The sequence below is a fragment of the Peromyscus eremicus genome, chromosome 7, assembly GCF_949786415.1.
Source record: "Peromyscus eremicus chromosome 7, PerEre_H2_v1, whole genome shotgun sequence".
NCBI classification, from domain to species: domain Eukaryota; kingdom Metazoa; phylum Chordata; class Mammalia; order Rodentia; family Cricetidae; genus Peromyscus; species Peromyscus eremicus.
In genome coordinates this window covers 42,888,542-42,912,368 of record NC_081422.1, presented here as the reverse complement: position 1 = coordinate 42,912,368, position 23,827 = coordinate 42,888,542, and the positions used below count along the sequence as shown (strand labels likewise).

The window sequence follows — 23,827 nt, the reverse complement described above, 5'->3', positions numbered from 1 at the left end:
CAATAAATCCTTCTATCTAATATTTCCTGCTGCTCGCACTCAAGAAAACTCTGGGGAACTGTGGGGGTGGTTGGGTAAACGCCCCACACATATTTCTTTAATTCCAGCACTCAGGATGCAGAGGAAGGCAGATCTCTGCATTCATTGCCAGCCTGGTCTACAGAACATAGTACTGAATACTATGAACTTTTAAAGAAAACCTAACCAACGCTTCTCAGACCCATCTACTAATCACAAACAGAAGGAATGATACCAAACTCTTTCTCTAAAGTCTGTATTGTCCCGATGTCAAACTTTGAGACACAACCAAGAAAAAAGTACAGAACAATTTCCCTGATGAACATGGATGTAAATAGTCTCAACAAAAATATTTAAAGATTGAATCAAAGACCTTTAAAAATGTTATACAAAATCACTTCATTTTCCTGGACTCACAGCAACAGGGAGAAGGTCTCAGCCAAGGGAATCCTAACTTCCAATTGATACAGAACAGGTTGGCTCTGATCAGAAAAGAGAGGACCTGATCAAAAAAGAGAGGACCATTCATTGATTCTTTTGAGCTTCAACTTGAAGCAGAAACCCAGTCTAGGGCCTTGTCAGGCAGAACTAGGTGGATCACATGGACCAGAGTGCAGACTAACTCCTTGGACTACTTGGACATCCCGGTACCTGACACTCCAGCAGAATTCACTGCATCTTTGAAATTCAATGAGTGACTTTTAGAGTTATGTGTTTGCTAGCAAATATAATTTAAGAATATATTAATTTGACTTCCAACCACATGCTGTGGTGGATGGACATCATTTGTGCCATATGCAATTGTCATATCCCAGGCATCAATGACACCCACATTGAGATCCTGGAAAATATCTTTTAAGGCAAGGTACTGGGTGTAACCATGGAAGTCACTAAATCTTTCCACATCACTGCTCATCTCCCTGATGTTTTCTGTTTTGAGGACAACCATAGTGTCTGGGCTTCTCAGGAGAAGACGCTGAAGAGCTTTGTGGACATTGAGGGCCCTTCGGATGAAAAGGTCAATGGGGAAAGGTCTGAAATGCTGACCCAGAGAAATGACAATGACCGTGTTTTTCTCTCCTCCAGTTCTGTCAAGTATCCGTGCAATGTACTCCATCTCTTTGACAGAGTAGACCAATGACCCAACAAGGGGGTAACCATGTTTTGTCCACTGGATGTTGATGTTTTCATCCAAGTCCACAGCGAGTTGGTGTTGCAGTTTTCCAGTCTCATGCAGATCCACAGACTTCAGTGCTGAGAGCCAACAGGCAATCCCCCCAAAAAAGGAGAATACAGTTACAGAGATCAACTAGCCACAAATATAGAAGAAAAGATCTGGTGTTTAGAGTTGTATAAACTTATGGTATCTGACACTCAAACAACTCAAAGTGCTTTATGATAAGGAACTGCCCTCTTCCAGAATCATTCAGGTTGAATTGTGCAGGGGATGGCTTTAGCTTTGAACTCAGCTTTACAGGAAGATGATGCGATTAGTGTGTCCATGCTGTTCTCATAGGACATGTTACCTATACCCTGACCTTAAATGAGGGTAGATAGGGAAGGCTATTAATTGATGTTATGTGCAAAAGAAGCCAAGCAAAGCTCTGTAATGGCTCCAGGAATCTAAAACTGTATTCTCTGTTCTTCTTCTTTCCCTAAGAGTGGAATGGCACCAAGTGTCTCATCTACATTAGTGACAGTAATATGATGGCTCATTTGTGATGCCCTTTACAACAGCATTTATCTAGCAGATGCAGCCACTTGCCTCAGTGATATTCACACACACACACACACACACACACACACACACACACACAGACACACACACACACACACACACACACACACACTTGTCATGTTGTAGAAAAGAAAGTCAAGACAGGGTGTCAAATTGCCCAAGATGACAGTTTGTGACTCAAAGGGCACTTATAATCCCCACTTCAACCTTTGAGAAAAAAAATCTCTCTAATCTAGACACCTCTGAAAGTAAGCACACTATGAATAGAAGACAACGTCCACCCTGTTCCATTGTGCCAATTAGACCCTAATCAGAACAGCAAGGTGAGTCATTCTATCCCTACAGCTTCTGAAAAAATATGTAGTCAGTGACCACAGATGCCTTGAACCATGTCTTAATGGGGAAGGGAGGGCTGGCTGAGAAGTCTAAGGCAGGGAGTGAGGCTACAAGAGAGATATGCTGGAGAGTCTTTGGGGGCGAGTGGTAGAACTAGTGTCTCCCTTGCTTCCAACTCACTCCAGTTCTCTTTTCCCAAGCACATTCTGGCTACAGAATTGAACTTTACATACAGTATACAGTGATCTCGACCCACTGTAACCTACATGCTGAGGGGGAGGGTCATTCAAACTTCAGATACTGTATGACCTATGAAACCTGCAACATCAGACCATGTGATGATAAAGTTTCACTAGAATCTCGATTTTGTAGCTGAGAGAGACGAAATTATGAGGGTCCATTTGTTTACTGGAAATCATGATCTAACATGTCCTCTCAGTTTCTTTCTGGGTACTGCCTATGTGTTAGTGTGCCTTGCAATGTGATAAATACTTGCTGTCTGTTACTTTATTTCATTCAAAACAAATGCTAAGGATAGTGAACACTGTTCTAGATCAGTGATTCTCAATCTTCCAATTGCTGTGACCCTTTAATACAGTTCCTCATGTTGTGGTGACCCCCAACCAAAAATCATTTTCATTGATAATTCATAACTATAATTTTGCTACCGTTATGAATCATAATGTAATTATCTGATATGCAGATGGTTTTTCAAGACCCCTAAAACAAGGTCTTTTGTCCCCAACGGGCTCATGATCCATAGCTTGAGAACCATGATTCTAGGAATTGATAGTAACATTTTTTAAATAATGCCAGTGGTTCCTGATTAAGAACTATAGAACTACAATGGAGGAGGAATTTCCTGTACTCCTTTTTACCCCTAGAAATGAAAACGTAGTTTCCAAAAGTGATGTGAATAGCTTATATTGAGACATACTCTTGATACTGCTTTTGAAGTATTCCATCCACTGGCGGATTGTGGAATCACCCATCAGATGGATGAATTTTCCTCTCAGGCATTCTTTCATTTTGATTGGAGCCAAACTACAGGAGGCTGGAGACCAGGTGTTTTTCCAGACGTGCCCACTGGGGATTGCAGATGTCGTCCCGAGCTTGCATCTCCCTTTTGCTGGAACAGCTTCTTCTGCCAAGAAATCAGCAAGATCGAGTCTTCTAAAACACCACTCTATTCACCTGTGTTTAAGAGCCTTCCATCTTTTCCAAAGAACCCTCTAGATAGGCGTGTGGGTGGTTGGTGACAATAAAAAGAAGCTTATTAAAGTATCTTCATAATGGAATATTTATTTTCAGTAAAAGCTACCTCTGATGTGAGTTTCCTAAGTGATACCTATTAATGTTTATATGAAAAGTACATGGGGTTCTTCTTCTCAGAATAAAAAAGGCCTTCAACTAAAATTTAACTATTTGTTAGCCCTGCCATGAGACCAGCCTCATCAATTCTTATATAGGGCGAGAGTTCTTCAATCTGATCGTGTTATTCTACTTGGTTCCTGTGCTTGTCACATGCTCTCATGGTGTCTAAAATGTCACCATGAAACTATGAACACTTTGAGATAAATGCAGGGTGAACTTGGCTATCAATTGGTCAGTTTGCATTGAGAGAGGCCTGGAGGTCTAAGAAGGCCCAGATCTTCCACCTTAATCTCTGGGTAATGAAGAGACCTGGGAAGGTGTGGGTGTGTGGGTGGCTAGGATGGCGTGGCAGCAGATTTGGGGTCACAATTATTCATCACTCCAAAAGGGTCAATTAATATTTTAACAACTACTATTAAGGTGCTGATATACATGGGACAAAAGAAATACCATTTCTCTCCTTCTTCCTCTCTAAGTCAGTCTTTGTCTGTCTTTGAGACAGGGTCTCACATAGCCCAGGATTGCTTTCAACTTGTTATGTAGGTGAGGATGGCTTTGAATACCTCAGGTTCCCGCCGACAGTTCCAGATTTTGGAAATCATGGGTGTGTGTTTACGTGGTGCTGAGGGTCAAGCCTAGGGCTTTGTGCTTGTTGGGTATGTACTACACATTACTTCTGCAATCAGAAACATGTGTTTTCCTTCTACATGGAAAAATGTCTTAGCAATTAGCAAACTTTCCATGGTGAATGTAGAGAGACAAAAGATATAGTTATCTTAAATCATTTTAGGTGGTATTTATGAGCTGTTCAAAGGAGAGAGAGAGAGAGAGAGAGAGAGAGAGAGAGAGAGAGAGAGAGAGAGAGAGAGAGAGGTGAATACACATGTGAGGTTTTTTGAAAAAAAATTTAAACACCAAGAGTGAAGCATGCTAGTAAATTAACTCCTAGATGGCACATTGCAGATGTCTAAGTGATGATTCTAGGGAGGCTGTGAAGATGGCAGCAGATGGTGGTGGTGGGGATGAAGAACTAGGTAAAGACTTGGGAGAGAGTTTTGTTGTTTGCAGCTTGTTTTGTAGGATGGGCAGATGACCTTCTACCTGAGGGTCGATTGCTGAGAAATATGGTTACTAAAGCAGGCACAAAAGATACTAGTGAATCCAAACATTCATTCACATACGGAATTTGTGCCTTGGCCCACCTTATGAGACCCGAGACAGTGACCAAGTCCAGCAGAGAGAGAAGGACCTTTAAATGGGTCCAGTGTTAAGCACCGCCCGCCAAGCACAGAACCACTTACTGTTGCATTTGGAGACACTAATCACATTGGATTTTCCCATAATCTCCACACCTATATTTGACCTTAAAGAGACAGATACAGAAATTAATCTGCAGTGGCCTCAACTCAAGCATAGTTCCAGAACCCAGATTGGCCAATCCTTCTGCTACTTCTCAGTGATAATCTAATTTCTCTGCCTAGAATTTCAGGTCATTGAGTAAGTTTCCATTTATTTGTTTCATAGTTCATAGGAGCCAGGGACCCAGAAGGTATGTATGCAAGGCAGTGTATTGAGACACAGAAAGAATGATTAGAACACACACAAAAACATATAATTCTGTTTCCTTTTGTTCTTAGTCAACCTGCGTTTTTTAGGTTCGTTGATAAGTATTACTTATCACAAATGTCTGAGGACCCCTGGAGATTGAACACTGTCCCCAAATGAATTCACAGGTCCCCTCTCAAAGGACTCTTCTTACAGAGTCCCTAAGTTACAGTGCTTAGAATACATTCCCTGCATCCTAGATTACCAATTTCTCCCCAGAAATGTGAAACAATAATATTTACCTTTCAAAGAGGCTCCTCTCTTGCTGCCTAAGATAGGAAACTTCCTTGTTCTTTGATTTCATGTGGGAAAGAGCCACACAGTGTGCATTTGGAGGCTTCAAACAGTAGAATGCTTCTTGGTCCCGGTCATCCAGGTATTGGCACAGCTCGACACTTGAGTTTAGAATCAAGGCACACTCAGAGTGGACCTGAGAGGTCCCATTTACATACCAGCCAGTGAAGATGATTCTGTCGTAGCCCTGTTTCCTTGCTCTCCAGAGAGCTGACACTCCTTCACTGGGATGGATGAGCAGGATAGACAGGGTCACCGGGCCTTCCCAGAACAGAGTGAAGCTGACAAGGTAGGTGCCATTGTTGAAGTCTGTCACCTTTCCAGAAGCTCCTGCCTTCAGGGCTGAGGAGGATATCCTGGCCCTCAGGAAGTCTCCACCATACTCCTTCCTGCGTCCCAGGTGGTCCCTGGCTTCCACCAGCACATCCAGTTTTTCCCCCATGCAGTGTGTGTCTCGAGGGTTGAGGATGGTGGCTGTGCTGTGTGTGGCGCTGGTGGTGGTGTTGAGATGGGTAAAAGGCCTGGGCGGGATCCTTTTGTCTAGTTTCTCTAGGACCTCCCTGACTCTCAGCTCTGTCTCTTTTGGTGAAACCGGTAGGTTCAGAGGCACTGTAGGGCATGAGGATGTTGTGGCCAAATTCCAGTGACTGAAGTACACAGGCAACTTGAACTGAATCCGTACCTGAATGGGCAAGAAATAGAATAGAGAACAAAGAAAAAGTTGCTATTTAATGTAAAATGTAAAAGTTTTGGTAGGTTAACTGACTTTTGTCTTTTATAGAACACCGAGATGTGTAGAAATCACTTTACACTTATATTTTGTGGTCGCATATGTTTCACACAGAGATGTCTTTATTTAAATTGTCAATATAACTCTGGTTTTCAATGACTTATTTTGTAAACCCATTGAACCTCCAATAGCCCTTGCTGGGATCTTCTTCAAAATGGTGGTGATATGGGGATGGAGAGAGGGCTGAGCAGTTAAGAGTGCTTCCTGTTCCTAAGGAGAACCTGAGTTCAATTGCCATTGGGTAACAACTACCTGTAACTCCAGCTCCTGGTGATGTGACGTCATCTTCTGGCCTCTATAGGTGATTCACCCACATAACTGTAAATCAGATTTTATCAACTATCATGTCATAATTATGTACCTTGAATGGTTATTGTGAGTATTATGAAATGATATGGTGTGCTGGCTAGGTTTATGTCAACTTGACCCAAGCTACAGTTATCAGAGAGGAGGGAGCCTCAATTGAGAAAATGCCCCCATAAGATTGGGCTGTACATAAGTATGTAGGGCATTTTCTTCATTAGTGATTGATGTGCAAGGGCTCAGCTCATTCTGGGTGGAATTACCTCTGAGCTAGTGGTCCTGTGTGCTATAAAAAGCAGGCTGAGCAAGCCATGAGGAACAAGCCAGTAAGCAGCACCCCTCCATGGCTTCTTAATCAGCTACCGAGTCCAGGATCCTGCCCTGTTTGAGTTCCTCTCATGACTTCCTTCAATGATGGACAGTGATGTAGAAATATAAGACAAATAAACTATTTCCTCTTCAAGTTGCTTTTGGTCATAGTGTTTCAAAACATCAATAGAAATCCTAACTAGGACACATGGGAAACTTCAGAAAGGCATTGGACTCATGGCAAGTGGGACTGTCTCTATGATTTGAAAAGATATTAAAAAGTATCCTAGCATGTCCAATGAAGTAATAATAAGATGGATCATTGCTACCAATCACTAATTAAAATTTTCAGTAAATGCAAAGTAGCTTGCATGAACGCAATTCTTGTGTAGATAATAATAATAAACTGTGAACAAGAATATTTTTAATAAATAGCTCTCTAAAAGCAGTGAAAGCTGAATCAGGATAACTGCAAGTCTGAAAGTGAACTTGAGCTGTACAACAAGAGAAGGGCTAACCTATGCTACCGAGTGAATCTATGTATCACAAAAACAAAAACAAAGTTCTGCAAATAAATAAAAGCAACTAACCACTATCACCAACTAAAGCCCCACTCCATAGCAGAGAAGCAACCAACGAAATAGAGAAAACAAACAACAAAGCCAACACTAACAAAATAAAATGTAAGCCTTAAACGCTGCAATGAATTAAAGTTTGTATAGATATTTAGACTGCCTGGTACTGGAGGAGGGAAATGTTTCCCACTCGTAATTCTCCACAGTTTTCAAAAGGCAGGTCCATTTCAGAACATAGAAGTGAATGTATTCTGTCCTACAGAAGTTTCCTTAAGGCCAGTGCAAACACAGGCTGAGGACCTTGTCAAACAATGGCTGCACTTATCCACAAGCAGTACAGAACAGTGTCTGTGTAAGCACACACATGAATGGCTGCCTATAATGCCTGCCCTCCCTCTGGCTTCCCTGTCTCTGAGAAGCACCCTCTGCCCTGGGTCCCAGCTCATACATGAAAGGTTTGGGACGTCCCCCACTTGTTGCTGTGTTTAACAAGTGTCGGTAATGTTGGTTTGTTAATGCTGCTTGATAAGCCATCTGCGTTCCAGTTGGTAGGTCTTTGCAACTTACACTTTCCTAGATACACAATATCAAGTAAAACAGAAAAAGAGATTAGTTCCTTACCTTCGATGGGTTTCTGAAAACTGTAAACGAGACCCAGAAGATAACTATGAACAGCAGCACCCACAGTGACTTACGACTGGTCATCGTTTTCATGGTTCGAATTGTCCTATGAGACAATCACAGAAACTCATCACGTAATGAAACAGAAAGGAAATCACACACAGAGGTGGGGCACACTCATGGGTCCTGATTCCTTTACTCTCAGTTAAGTTATTCTCAGGTGACATCTTGGCCCTCTTGGTTGTCCCTGCTGTCCCCCAGCCTCTGTCACCCCATTAGCTCTCAGTTTGGAGCCCACCAACAGCTAAGATACCAAGAACCTGAAGTGGGTAGGACACTCACATCTAGGTGGATCCTCCAGGTTATACCACCTCCAGATTCTCTTTTCTCTCCTCTCAACCACAAAGAGCAGACCAAATACTTCACCAATAATGATACCAAGAACTGTGACAACATCTAATAGAAGATGGTCTACCAGTCTTCATGGAGTCTCTTCATCACCAGTTTTTCTGCCACCTCTCAACCTTAAAACGAGTTACTTTAAAACTCTTACCTATTACTTTAAAAAAAACCCTTGCAACTTTAGCCTGTTTTTCTTCCGCTTACATGAACATTTGTCTTTGATCTGAAATCTGATTTATCTTTTTCAGCTTAGATTAGCTGGGAGGGGTTACTGCTCAACAGTAAGAATGTAAGAAAAGACAAGTCATTTTGTTTGAACAGTACCCTCATTTCTAAGAACTGGGTGAGCTTGGTGGGGAGGCTCCTTCTGTGGCCAGTAGGGTGCTACCACTGCATGGCCTTCCTGCACCATAATACATCACAGATGTAAGCTGCAGGGCATAGGGTAGAGGCCACTTTTCAGTGGGATTCACACCCTTCACCTTAAGGGGGGGAATCTGGATGGCAAAACCACGGTGACCAAGTCAAGCAGAGGCTGAAATGAGGGGCAGAATTTAGAAATTCAGAACTTCTAAGAAGCCTTGTCCTCGGATGAGTGACTGGAACTCTTCTGCCTCCAAGGGCTTTTAGTTATATGATTATGAAGTAAGTGCAGGCTTCTTTTCTTGATGAAAATCTGGGTAATGAGGAATCACTTGGGTGCAGATATTAGTTACAGGCATGTTATTTTGCAATAGAGATGAATGCATGGTTTAAAGTACAATGTTTCTCCACAAGAGTTCTGACTTCTCTAGAGATCTTGAAGATTCTCATGTGGACATGAATCTGTAGCATGAATCTTAAAAGTTCTTATTAATAAAAACAAACCCAGAGCCAGGTATTGGGGTGAACGCTGAATGATCAGAGAGACACAACCAGCCACAGCTACTTCACCTTGCCAATTCCTCAGCTGATCCTGTTTCTTCAGACTGGACGCCTCAGAATCCTCATCCAGAATGAATCTCAGCTGAACAGTTTGTTGCTCAAAAGCCTAAAAGCTTAATGAGCTCTAGCTCCTGGTCCTCACGCCTTATATACTTTTCTGCTTTCTGTCATCACTTCCTGGGATTAAAGGCGTGTGTCACCATGCCTGGCTGTTTCCAGTGTGGCTTTGAACTCACAGAGATCCAGATGATCTGCCTCTGGAATGCTAGGACTAAAGGTGTGTGCTACCACTGCCTAACCTCTATGTTTAATATTATGGCTGTTCTGTTCTCAGACCCCAGATAAGTTTATTAGGGTGCACAATATTTTAGGGAACACAGTATCACCACATGAATCTCTTCTTGTGTGCAAATTATTACCGCTGTCCTTCAAAGATCTCTAAAGGAGTGTTTCTATTCTTGTTTAGGTGGCTGATCTTGCATGATTTGACCAAAGATTTAGACCAGCAGGAAGAAGAAATGCAGGCTGGACTGCCGAGGCAGCTCTGGCTGGTGCACACTATTAAGACTAATGGGTTAGTTTTATCCAGCCTGTCGTGGGCTGGGCTGCTAACGTGAGCAAACACTGTCTTGGAAAGTACTGATGATGGGTTATTGTGTAACTGCCTTTTAGAAGTCAGGGTGCAGCTTGACTCCTATCTTTATCTCAAGGAAATATCCTCTGTTGACATTTATTCTAGATAGACCTCCATCCTAGGCAAGAGCTAAGAAAGAGTGTTCAAGTTTCATACTATTGTTAGGACCAGGTTGGCCTCAAACTCAGAGATCTTTCTGCCTCTGCCCCTGAATGTTGAAATTAAAGGCCATCACCGCTCAGTTGGGTTTTTCCTGTAAGGGATGGAATGGACAGAAGGCTGGAGAGGACATGCTTTCCAGCCTGGTGTCCTTTGCTTTATCTGTGTGGCCAGAGATTTTCTGGCATTGAAAATGTGTGACACTTGGCCAGGCGGTGGTAGCACATACCTTTAATCCCAGCACTCAGGAGGCAGAGGCAGGTGGATCTCTGTGAGTTCAAGGCCAGCCTGGACTACAGAATGAGTTCCAGGAAAGGCACAAAGCTACATAGAGAAAGCTTGTCTCGAAAAAAAAAAAAAAAAAAAAAAAGAAAAAGAAAAAGAAAGAAAATGAATGTCACTTGTTTAGGGTTTATTGCTGTGAGAAACAACATGAATATGGCAACACTTTTTTTTTTTAAGTTTTTTGAGACAGGGTTTCTCTGGCTGTCCTAGAACTTGCTCTGTAAATCAGGCTGGCCTCAAACTCACAGAGATCCACTACCTCGGCCTCCTGAGTGATGGGATTCAAGGAGTATGTCAGCACTGCCAGGCTCAAGCCAGGTCCACGGCAACTCTTACAACGGCAGACATTTGATTTAAGTGGTGGCCTACAGTTTCAGAGGCTTAGTATATTATCATCATGACAGGGAGCATGTTGGCATGCAGGCAGACCTGGTGCTGGAGAAGGAACTACTACATCTTGATATGTGGGTAACAGAATGTAACTGTCTCATTGGGAGCAGCTTGAGCATAAGATACCTCAAAGCCCACCTCCACAGTACACATTTCCTCTACCAAGGTCACACCTACTCGCACAAAGGCACATTTCCTAATAGTACCACTCCCTCTGGAGGCCATCTTCTTTCAAACTGCCACATTCCATTCTCTGGCCCCCAAAAGCTTGAAGCCACGTCATAATGTGTAATGTACTCAGTCCAACTTCAAAAGTCCCCATAGTCTAGAACAGTCTCAAACGTATTTAAAATTATAAAGTTCAAATTCTCTTCTGAGATTCATGCAATCTCTTAACTGTAATCCCTTGTAAAATCAAAACCCAAAAGCAGACCACATGATTCCAACATATAGTGGCACAGTGTATATATGTATATATATATATATATATATATATATATATATATATATATATATATATATATATATATATCTGTTCCAAAACATAGGGAATGGAGCATTTGAGGAAATACCAGACCAAAGCAAGTCCAAAAACCAGCTGGGCAAATTGCAAACTTTGTATCTCCATGTCTGATGTCAAAATGATCTTCAGAGTTCCAGCTCAGTTCAGCTCGGTTGACTGAACACACTTGTTTCTCTTGGGCTGGATCCACTCCCTGTTCACAGCTCTCCTGGGCAGGTATCCCACAATTCTGGCATCTTTAATATCTTGGAGTCTCCAAGGCAATCCAGGCTTCAGCTTCACAGCTTCACTAATTGGCCTCTCTAGGCCTTCATGCAGCGACACCCCTGACACATGCCTGGCTCTGGTGGCTTTCCTTAGTTGCTCCTTGACTCTATGGCCAGAACCATGTGGCCAAAGCTGCCTAGTTCTGCTGATTCCTGGCATTGGAATATCGCCCCCTCATTCAATTACATCATCACCAGCTTCCTGTTCTCCACCTTTACTGCTTAAACTTGGCTGCCCTGAAACTGGATCTGTAGACCAGGTTGTCCTCAAACTCAGAGATCCGCCAGCCTCTGCCTTCCCAGTGCTGGGAATGAAGCCATGCACCACCACACCTACCTGGCTCTAAGCCTTTCTTTAATTTATTTTCACAAGTTGGAGACTTAGCTGGGTGGGATCTTGTCCTGATATCACCACACCCTTTATTCCATTTCTTAATCTGTTTTATCTCCTTGAGTGCAGGATTTCACTCCATTCCACTTTCTGGTGCTCCTTTCTCCTCAAATATTTTTTTTTGCTCAGCTTGCTCTTTTTCATTATATATCTTCATTAGAGTTAACACTAGTAACTACACAACAGAGTCTATACTAGGCTGTTTTGAGATTTCCTCTGCCAAGGCAATTAATCAAAAACTCTTCCCTTTAGCCTCAAGCAACCTTTTTAGACAAAGGCAAAAAGCATCTACACTCTTCACCCCAAATATCACAAGAATGATCTCTAGGCAACATACTAAAACACTTCTCTGAAACCTTTTGAGCCAGCCTCAGACAGTTCTAATTACTCTTAGCTCCACTGTCCTCCATGCTCCTACTAGTCTGTCCCATTAAGCAGTGCTTAAAGCATGCCACTGCTTTCTTAACACAAAGTACCAAAGTCCAAAAAATTCCTCCAAACAAAAACATGGTCAGGCCTATCACAGCAATACCCCACTTCTGGTAGCTCCTGTCTTAGCAAGGGTTTCTATTGTTGTGAGGGGACATTTATGACCATGGTGACTCTTATAAAGGCCAACATTTACTTGAGGTGGTGGCTTACAGTTTCAGAGGTTTATTCCATTTTCATCATGGCAGGGAGCATGGCAGCATGTAGGAACACATAGTGCTGGTGAAGGAGCTGCTATACCTGCTTATGCAGGTAACAGGAAGTAAACTATCTCACTGGGAGTAGCTTGAGCATAGAAGACCTCAAAACCCAACCCTCCAATAAGGTCACATCTACTCCCACAAAGCCATAGCTCCTAATGGTAATCTACTCAAATCTGTACTATTGTGTACAGAATGTGCCAATTTCAACCCCAAAATGAAACATAGGCAGGGGACAAAATGACACATTCGTATGGGGTGGGACAAATAACTGTCCCATATACAGCATTGATATGGAAATTTTCTAACAGAATTTTTTAAAAATCATTACTATTATATGGCAAATTCCATAACAAGAAAAATAGACTAGCTGGACATAGTGGCACACACTTTTAATTCAGGCACTTGGAGGCTGAGTCAAGTGGACTTATGTTAGTTTGTGTCCATCCTGGTCTACGTAGCAAGTTCCAGGATAGCCAGAGCTGCACAGAGAAACTCTTTCTCAAAAAAAATTGCAGAAAAGTGAACAGCATTCCAACTATTGAAAAATGAAAGACAAAGAGACATTTTCCAAAGACAACCAGAGAAAAAGATCACATTAGCTGTAATAAGAATTATGGCCGACTGCCAGGAACCAAGCAACAAGACAAAATACTCCCCCAACCCCGTGTGTGTGTGTGTGTGTGTGTGTGTGTGTGTGTGTGTGTGTGTGTGTGGTGCATGCACATACACATACAGGAGCTCTCATGCCACTATATATGTGAAGGACAGAAGACAATTGTTTAAAAATAATTTACTTATTTTGATCTTAAGTGCGTTGGAGTTTTTCCTGCATGTATGTCTGTGTGAGGGTGTCAGATCCCATAGAACTGGACCTACAGACAGCTGCGAGCTGCCATGTGGGCACTGGCAATTGAACCTGGGTCCCTGGAAGAACAGCCAGTGCTCTTAACCACTGAGCCATCTCCTCAGCCCCCAGAAGTCAATCTGAAGGAGAATCAGTTCTTTCCTTCTAATGTGGGTTCCAGGAACCGAACTCAGGGCATCAGACTGAGAGACAAATGCCTTGATCACCTAAGCCATCTCTGTAGAGCTTAGTTCTTAAAAAAAATGTACACTTAAATATTTGCCGGGAAGTGAAGGAGCATATGGAATTATACTGCATTTACATTGAATTATCTCAAATGTCTTTTGTTGTTAGCTTTGCCAGGTATATAAATTTTTAAAATCATTATTTATATAATACAAGTTATTATTTTGTAGAATGCTTATTATTTAGCTTCTTAGTTTACATTCTTTCTTACATTTCTGTTATATCATTTAGGGATATTTTTCTTCTGCTTAATATCTACCTATAATATTCTGTAATTTTAATCTTCTGGTGGCAGATTCCCAAAATTATATTTTCCCTCTTAATTTTTAATATTGTGGACTATTTTTGCTGAGTATAATTCTGTGTTGTCAAGTGTTGGACATATTTAAAGTGCATTAGTTCTTTCAAAGTGTTACTTCTTTTTCCTTTTATTGCCTTAATTACTCTGTTCTTGTCTGTTTTTCTAGAATCTAGATGTCTCTGGTCTCCACTGTCTCGGTTGCTCTCTGAAGCTTCAGTCTGATTGAAAAATAAAATTATTCAGTTTCTTTTTATTTGTCCCTATATGGAAGATATAAGTAGTTTAGGAGTTTGGGAAATACAAATCCTACATGTGTAGATATATACGATACACACATAGGTATATGTGTTTATTTGTGTTTATATGTATATTCAATATACATATTTAATTTTAATTTTATGTGTATAAGTGTTGTTCCTGCATGTATGTTTGTATACTCCTTGCATGCCTGGTGCATGCAAGGAGATGTCAGATTGCTTAGGACTGGAATTATAGATGGTGGGGAGCCACCATGTAGATGCTGGGAATTGAACCCTAGGACTTTGAAAAGATTGGAAGAGCAACAAGTGCTCTTATTCAGTCAGCCACTTCTCTGATATATACATGTATATTATTTATATATTTAATTTGTTGAGAATTTCATAGTGCACATAATGTATTTTTATCATAGTCACTCTCACACTAAAAATTCTAAATCCTTCCAGATCCACCCCCATTTCTCTTCCAACTTCCTGTTCTGTTTTTAATTTTTTGTGACCCAATGGGTCCAGCTGACACCGTCCATAAACTCAAGGGTGTGGGAGCACCCACCAGAGCTCCTTAGACCTACCAGGGGCCACACCTTAAAGAAAACAATCTCTCCTGACCACAAAACCCATTGGCTGTCAACAGCTCCCCAGCTAGTGATATGGGCTAGTGAGACTTCCCTGTGGCCAGCTGATGCTGACTGGCAACATAATTTGATATATATTTTCTTTTAAAATAAATTCTTGTGGCTGATACACAGAAATTCTAGTGATTTGCTTTTATAGGATTTCCCAGCAGCACACATTCACATCAGAGGATTGTAAGGAATTTATTGGATAGTCTATCTGCCTCCCCTCATTGTTAGTTTAAATTTGCACCAAATGTAGATGAACATCTGGTGACTACTATCCAGTATTTGCTCTTTCAGTGAGTTCTATTTGATCGAGGAAGTTCTTTCCTAAAAACATAGATTGTAGTTTTTAACACTGTTAGAAGTTGAGCTAACTTGAAAGGAATTTTCTGATTGATCAGGGTAGTTATATAATTTTTTAAAATTCATTTTCAGGTGTGATGGATTACATTAATATATTTTCTAAAGTCAAAACATATAAACATGGCTGACTGAAACTCAATCAGGTCAATAACATAAGTCACAATTTCAATAAGACCCTATTGTTGGTATAAATTAATGAGAGTATAAATTAAAGCAGTCATGTTTGGAAGCAGTATGGCGCTGTCTTGTCTGTCTGCTCTGTTTTAAACTGTATCTACTTAGACCTTAGGTCCAGGGAATTCACTGTGTGTAGATCACAAAAGATCTCTTACTGAGGCCCATAAAAAAAAAAAAAAACCCTGATAAAATTTTATTTCAGTGGACTATGTAATTCTTTATGTGAATAACATGGACATTAATTTGTATTACTAGTTATAAAATCGTTAAGAAAATCTCCTGGAAGTTGTCATCTGGCATTCAGAAGCCATCCCCCCAGGCTCTCGTTCAAGGGGAAGAGGTAAGTGGGGGAAGTAACAGCGTTGTAATCTTCCCTACCACTATTCTTCCTGTATAGTAAAGACCCTCACAAAGCAAAACGCCCAAAGACAAATTTTAAAAAGATGCCGCTGCTTTTCTGACTTAAGAAGACAACCTTCTATGGAGTGGCACCAGGCCATCAAGACAACTCCCACCTTTAGAAAGCTTTCCAGACAATTCTCGACCACACTGAGCTTTCTTACAACCCATGGTCCCATGGCATATTCACATCTACCTACCCCATCAGGATACTATCAATGGAGAAAAACCAAGCTAAGCAGTACGATCAGTTGCAAAAACATATTGGTGATATTTGTTGTGGGACTTTTCCCCGGGTAGATGTGACAAGCATCTGCTCATGCCATATACTGCACAGAGAGCAGTCAAAGGCACAGTCCCTCCCAAGTCTATCTAAGTGAACACATGGTTCTACAGGGTTACTTACAGGAAGGAGCATGGTGACCCAAAGCAGCCCTGTCACCGGGAACCCACCACAGCATGGGTGAGAACTGCTTAAACTGACTCTGGAGCTCTCTGACCCAACCTGCGGACAGCTCCTCTGGGCCATCAGTTGTTTATTGCTTTTTACAACTTTGGGGAGGAGCCTTGCAATCTTTCAGCTTTCTGAGCTTCTAGAACATTTTTTGATTCTGGTCCTGAGTCCTTACAACTCCCTTCTAGGATTGCAGGCTTTAATTTGAATGGAATAGTTACACGACCCTTTGTAGCAGAACCAACTGAATATTGTCCAAAAAGAAATAAAGGATGCAGAGGAAACAGCCTTTCTTTTGATTTGTATTGGGTTCAAATAAAACTCTGCCAAACTTACCTTGCTCCTTGTCATCTATCTGTAACAGCCTCTTCCTTTTCCACTGGATGCTCTAGTGGTCTGGTTGTCTGGAAAGACAGATGTGATATGTCCTCCTTCTTCGGCCTATTTTAACTTTCAAAATTAACGTAGTTAACAATGAGAGCTTTGTATTTGTGCAATGTGGCAAAACTTTATTGACTGACAGAGAAAGAAGAGCAAGGGAGGGGGAGCAAAGGGACAAGGGGAGGAAGAGAGAGAGAGGAGAGAGGCAGAGGGAGGGAGGGAGGGAGAGGGGGACAAGAGAGGGAGAGGGAGAGAGCACAGAGCAAGTCAAGACAGCAGAGCAGAGGAAAGAAAGACTGGAAGGACATGAGTCACCATTTCCCTTCACTGCATTGAATTCTTCTTTCTTATTAAGGTTCTCTTTCATTACAACACCTAAAATGGGGGAGGCGGGCTAGAGATCAGCCTTGATTTGGTGACAGACCCTAACAACTAGCCACTGTTTCCATGTTTGTGGGCAGAAGCAAGGTCCTAATATGTACCCCAAAGGGACCCTTGAATGCCTTAGGTCCAGTATGACAGTAGGAAGGGTTACCAAATGGGAGTCACTAAATACATATAAAAACTCACACCCCTAAAACAGGGCAGGAGTCTCCTAGCCCTGGAGTCTTTCCTCTCCCTGGGGAGCGGGGACAGTCTGTAATGCTTGCCATGAAGTTTGCTTTTGTTTGCTCTGAGCTCTTTTAATTCTTCAGTCTGTGGACATAAAGAAGCCACATGCTAGCTGGCATCAGTTGTCACCAAGCAGCAGCATACTGTCACCTCAGCAGTGAAGCCTATAGGGTTCTTGGTCTCCATCCTGACAGCCTAGGGAGGGTCTAACTCACTCCCAGCCCCCACAGGGACACAGAGAAGGTCTGAGTTGAAGGAGAATTTCAACAGAAAATTCTGTCCTATTCATTGTTCAAAGGACTGTTAGAAGAATCTGAACCAGGTAAAGTGTCTTTAAGGAAGGGGTAGGGAGAAAAATTCCATGGCCAGTTTAGCCTTGAGCATCGCAGGGCCCTAGAAAGGAGGGGAATGGTAGACAGAGGAACAAGACTCTGAGTTCACTTCAAGAATGAATACTTTTTATGTTTCCCTTGTTGTGTTAGCTACTGGAGAGAGCCTTGCCAACAGAGCTTGAGTGAACAGGGCCTTTAACCCCCTTCTCTGATTTTTTTCCTTCTGCATTTTACTGGCTTTGTGGCATGGATTTGTCCCAAGAATATTCCTCTCAGACTTTATTTAGTGTTATCAGATTTGTCCAGCAGTCACAGGGCCTATCTGGATCAGAATTTGTGCTTGAGTGATGAACTGCTTGAGTAATAAACATCTGGACTCTTTTTGAGTAAATACAGAAGAAGGAGTGAAATAACAACAAAAACATCTGAGCAAATCATAACAAATCACGCTATTAACTGTCTAAATAAAACCCTGTAATACACATCATTTTGAATATAAATATGCATATATAATTTAGATTAAGTTTCCTCATTTGGCTACCAATGCTCCCTCCAAGATTCAAAGACCACATAACAAAAACCACAATACTAGGAGCCCTCTTTTGAGTTGTTGGTCAGGGCTGTCCAAGAGACTCCCAAAACATACAGCCTATTGCTAGTGCCCTTGGCTACTCCCAAGAGGTAGAAGGTTAGTCCCTAATGCTGAAGACACCATGCAGTTCAGAAACAAGGCCCAGAGGCCCCTGAGCTGGAACTGACCTTCTTGAGGACTAGCTTTTATAGTACCAGAGAGGCTTTGCAACCTTCCAAAGGAGGGAAGCAACCAATGGTCCTACCTTATTGATGTCTATGAACCACAACAACGACCAGCATGGTACAATAATCCTAAGGGTACTGTAGAGGCACACATACCTTGTCAGTAACCAAAAGCTTTCCATCTCGACTGAAAACTCACTCAACAAGAGGGAAACTATACCTGACACTAGAAACCTAGCTGATTCCTCAGTGCTGGTGAAGTCATGGATCTTGGAAGAGAACCTATAAACACAACTTTACTAAACCAGCATAATCCCTAACAACAATCTATAAACATTTGTACTTCTACCCACAGATAATTATAGTCTTCACTCTTCATCAAGGAAAGTTCTCTTTGCAAGAGATGGAGACCATTAGAGAAAACCACAAGCAATTAAAATGCAGAGTTGTAGAACCCAGTCCCAGGGGATACATCTAAGACACAGCTCCCCCTAACTAAGGCTCAGAGAACACTGTAGAAGAGGAGAATATATAGAGAGATTGTGAGAGCCAGGATCAGGGAGTCTGCTCTGAGATTGTGCCTCCTGCTAATGTCAAAAGCTACACTCATAAATCTTACCAATATAACTGTGAACTGAACAAGGAAGATACCCTTGGACATGCTACAGTGGATGGGGAAAAGCCCATGAGGCCTCATCCCTACAGAAAGAAGTTACAAGCAACTGAGAAATGCTGGGAGTAGGTATTTTGACTTCAAAATTTGAATCTAGGGCTGGAGAGATGGCTCAGAGGTTAAGAGCACCAACTGCTCTTCCAGAGGTCCTGAGTTCAATTCTAAGCAAACACATGGTGGCTCACAACCATCTGTAATGAGGTCTGGTGCCCTCTTCTCTATATACAATAAATAAATAAAATCTTAAAAAAATTTGAATCTAAGGATATGTTGCTTGGAAAGGAGACTCTGTTTTTGTTTCCACAGGAAGCAAAAAGCTATGAATTTGTTCTAGATTAAGATATATCAGGATTGACAGCCAAGACCCCCTAAAAGTTCTCCAATGACACCATGGCCCAGATCATCTAACATCCAAAATCAACTTTAAGGCAACTGGCTCAGAGAATACAGCCTCACAGACTACTCCAGCCAGGATTTGACCATAATCTTAGAAATTTTGTTTGTGTCCCCATAAGATTACCAGCACCCTCTATCAGCAGGAAGCAGCCTAGAAAACTATGACCACATTCCCAAAAAATGGATTATGAATATTTGTTTTTGTTTAGGTTGTTGGTTACAAATTGTTATTGGTCATAGTCAATGTCTTTCTAAAAGAAGAAAGGAGGATATGATATAGAAATATAGGATATAGATATGATAGTATAATAAGGTAGATTATTGAACCTCCTTTTAAAGAGCAACAACATGTTTAAAATATTTTACATTGCTATGGATTTTAGTATACTGATAAAAATTTAAGTTTTTACTATATGTATTTTTACCCTTGTTTAAACTATTATGTTTATGGAACTCATTTATATTTTAATGGATAATTAAGAAATACAGATCAATAGTTAGTCATCTATGAGAATCAAACTTATAGTTATTTTAGTTAAGTTTTTAAGGTATACACAGATATATTTCAATTAAGTAGGTAATTTTCAAACATTTCAAAGACCTACAGAATATGGCATTTAAAATGTTTTAAAAATAGACTTTCTGGACAGTGAGACAAGTCTGCCCATGGCAGCCCCAAATTACTTCAAGGAAGATGATTGGCATCGAAAACACTCCATATGGAGAGTATCGTCTTCTTGGCAAAAATAGCCATTTGGGCAAGAAACTCTTCTTGCCTGAACTGCTTGACAAAATGTTGTATTGACTGTACATGTAGGACCCATAGGAAGGTGACCACTGAACATTGCAAGGTGAGATGGTCCTTCATGTTCCTGCTTTGAATAAGAATCATAATACATTCTGCAGAACACAGAGAAAAGTGGCTGGGTTGAAGATGGATGCCCCAACATTGCAGAAGACGTTTGGATGACTGTCCAGGCAGACAACTGTCTCTGTTATTCTAGGGTTTTGGAAGTTGCTTAAAATGCTCTTCATGTTTACTTAGATAATATTGTATCCTTCTGAGGCCTTTGATGTAGTTGAAGACTAGATAGTTACAATTTTCCTTAGTTATGATAAAAGATAAGTTAGATATGAAGCCTTAGACTCACAAATATAGGATAAATAGATATCTTCTTTAATTTTGCCAAATACAAATAGACTAGGTATTATAATTATAATTCATGCTTGATAACTGTTTTCTTATATGTAATTTTACTATGTTAAAGTTAACATATTCTTTTTGAAAAAAAGAAAAGGGGAGGTGCTGTGAATATCGCTCTGTATGCTTTGAATATGTTGCTCTGGTTGGTTGATAAATAAAATGATGATTGGCCAGTAGCCACTCAGGAACTACCGGCAGGATAAGAAGACAAGGAGAATTCTGAGAAGAGAAAGGCTGACTCAGGAGATGCCAGCCAGCCGTCCAGAGAGCAGCATATAATGGCATAAAGGTAAAGCCATGGAACATGTGGTGACATATGGAGGAAGAGAAATGGGCTGAGTTTAAGTGTAAGAGCTAGTCAGTAGGAAGCCTGAGCTAATGGCTGAGCAGTTTCAATTAATATAAGCCTCTGTGTGTTTACTTGGGTCTGAGCAGCTGTGGACTGGACAGGACACTGGAAAACTCTAGCTACAGTTACACAATTACCATATGCAACAGTGTTTAGACTGAGCAGGTTATATTTTGGAATATAACAGCACTTAATAAAAAAAAGGAGGCCATGCATTTGGAAAAGGGCAAGGAGGGATATATGGGAGGGTCTAGAGGGAGGAAAGCAAGGGAGAAATGTAGCACACAGGTGTTCCAGTTGTGACTTTGAAGCACTGCCCCAGTGAGGCAGCTGGTAACTGCTACACCTACCTATGACCTGCCCCTGGGGCTTGGCCAAGACAGGAGCTCTTAAGACCTGAGATCTGTACATGCTGGCCCTCTTGGCTCCTCATGAATCTGGATGCTGGATTGCAGATCAAGTCAGAGTTCTCCAGAGACCCATTCTGGACTCCACCTCACCTCTCCTGGATCCTGAAACCAACTCCTTTAGTGGCTATAGGTTACCCCAGAATAAACCTCCTTTTAACTACCAGATAAACTACCTGGAGTTGCTCTGCTAAATTCCCACATTATCTGGCACTCTTATGGGGCAAACTCCAAAATCTCAGGTGGCCTCCACCCTCAGCCTCCTATGTGGCTTTTGTGGCACACTTTCCACACTTCCTTGTTTCTTTTCTTCTCTGTCTCTTTTAAAATTCCTGCTTTTCCTGGGGACCTAGTGCTTATCCATTCAACCGATAAACACTGGGTACTGCTCCTTCCTTTCCTTCCTCCTTCCCAGCTTGAGGGCATGTGCAATGCTCTCCAGGTTCGGGATAGCCAACCACTAGCCATGCAGGCACCAGGGAGCACCTCTGTGGTGAGTCTGGTTCCATTACTGATGCAAAATAAGTGGCTGAGTCTGGTCCTGTGGCAAACTTAGCCCCCAGACAGGTGAGAGCCACCATTAATGAGCCCCCTTCCTCCCCTCAATGGTAGATGCAGCTGCTGAGCCTGCACTGGCTCCTGTCTGAGCCCATGGCTTCCACATGTCTCTCTGAAGCCACTCAGAGGCTTCCCAGTTAGAATAGATGAGGAGGCATGGCCTGCCCACACTGCTGCCTGGCTGGGTCCCCAAAGGCACTTCCCCAATGGCTGCTCACAGGTGCTGAGAGGGGCTCTGGGCCAGAGCCTCCACCATTGTCCTCTCTGCCTGGAGCTCTCCATGCCCTGAGATCAGGACACTCAACCCCACATGCTGGCCTCTTGGCTGAGAGAAGAGCGCTGAGTGGCCAAGGAAGCCACAAAAGCCAAGCCTGTCCCTGAAGCTCCTGGGAGACTCAGGAAAATCTGCTGTCACTTCACTGCTGCTGCTGCTCCTCCACACATGCACATGGGACACTCCGTTTCTGCCTGCAGCTGCCACCAGCCAAAGTCTTCAGCAGAACCTTCTTTAGCACTATACTCATGACACCTGCTGCCCAAAATGCGCTACTATACCCCCAAAATCATTGCAAGGATGGTAATACAAGCAAGCCAGTGTTTCATTTCAGCTAAGAGAACTTGATAATTTTACACCTTGAAACTCATTAACAAATTTTTGAATATTTTATATACTATAGCAGAAAATACTACTACACAAGAATTTAAAATCTTTTTTGCCTGTATTATGAATGACATTTTACTGGAAATATATGACCTTCCTAGGGTGTAACTGGCAGGCACCATTTTGGCATTTACCATAATAGTCACACAGCATTCAAAAACTGTTTTAATAATAACAACATAGATGAGTCATTATTTGGACTGATACAGGCTTTACAAGATAGCAATGAAAGCTTACATAAAAAGATTCTTTCTCTGGAATCTGTTAACCAGGAGTTACAAGGTCATAATAAAGATTTACATAACAGACTCCTTAGTTTGGAATCTGCTAATTACATGAATCTTTACTAGAGGAGCTTCAGTCCATTAATAATAAATGTACAGCCGGATTTGATTTTATTGATAATAAATATGAATACTTAATGGATAGCACAATAACCTCTAGGATGAAGTTGTTGCTACTCAGACACTTTATAAGGAAGACAGATTATCATTAACTGATAAAATAAGGTCTATGGAATCATGTGTTTCGGAAGAACATAAAAGGTTGCTTGATTCCATGAAATCTCTGGAATCTCTTAAAACAAAGGAGGTTCATTTGCTAGAACAGACTCTAGGTGCTTGTATGCAAACCCTAGAAGAAACTCTCAGGAAATATGACAAGGGACCTAATAAGCAGAAGGGCAAGATCATACAAGTCATAATTTCTCCAAATTGCTCTCATACAATGGCTTATCCTGTCATCATCCATGAGAAGCCAGCAGAAGATAGACACCCTGAGCCATATGTAGAATATATATTACAACATATTCCAATGAGAATTTATTTTAAACATATGAAGGAAGTGGTAGTCATGTATAGCATATACTCAACAAGTAAGACAGATGTTAAATTCATAGTCTACCTCAGATAGAACCTTACCAGATGACTGGAGTCAGTTGATCTCAGCTGTTCTAGAATATAGCCAGCAGTTGCAATGGAAAAGCTGGTTGAGAGAGGAGGCTATGAACCTGGAACAGCAGGGTAAGGTTTTGAGATCTCCCAAGATCAAATTCTTAGTGAAGGACATTTTGCTGATAGGAATGTACATGTACAAGCCACTTATGATGAGCATACAATATCCCTATGCCATACAGCAGCTCTAAATACTTTGGAAAAATTCCAGAACCAGGAAAACCAACTGAGACATACACAAAGATATTCCATGCA

General features: G+C 41.5%; 1 protein-coding gene across 3 annotated transcripts; it reads right to left on the bottom strand.

The window, feature by feature from the left end:
* Positions 1 to 725: 725 nt before the first annotated feature.
* LOC131914961 (NXPE family member 4-like) lies at positions 726 to 16,827 on the bottom strand. 3 transcript variants are annotated; one of them, XM_059267806.1, is made up of 6 exons: positions 16,627 to 16,827; positions 7,964 to 8,069; positions 5,314 to 6,047; positions 4,768 to 4,829; positions 3,030 to 3,236; positions 726 to 1,272 (listed from the first exon to the last, which is right to left on the bottom strand). In XM_059267806.1, exons 2-6 carry the CDS (start codon positions 8,054 to 8,056, stop codon positions 737 to 739), a joined length of 1,632 nt encoding a protein of 543 aa, XP_059123789.1. In that variant the 5' UTR covers positions 8,057 to 8,069; positions 16,627 to 16,827; the 3' UTR covers positions 726 to 736. The 3 variants fall into 3 exon arrangements, with proteins under 3 accessions (XP_059123789.1, XP_059123787.1, XP_059123786.1); XM_059267804.1 differs by lacking the exon at positions 16,627 to 16,827 and adding an exon at positions 12,580 to 12,670; XM_059267803.1 differs by lacking the exon at positions 16,627 to 16,827 and adding an exon at positions 8,306 to 8,492.
* Between the last annotated feature and the right edge of the window lie 7,000 nt (positions 16,828 to 23,827).

Excerpts from the sequence above, each read along its gene's own strand:
- LOC131914961 (XM_059267803.1), bottom strand. Across the intron at positions 3,237-4,767 it reads TAGTGTCTCCAAATGCAACA|AAGAAGCTGTTCCAGCAAAA; the intron begins GTAAGTGGTTCT and ends ATTTCTTGGCAG. Across the intron at positions 1,273-3,029 it reads CTTCAAAAGCAGTATCAAGA|CACTGAAGTCTGTGGATCTG; the intron begins GTATGTCTCAAT and ends GTTGGCTCTCAG.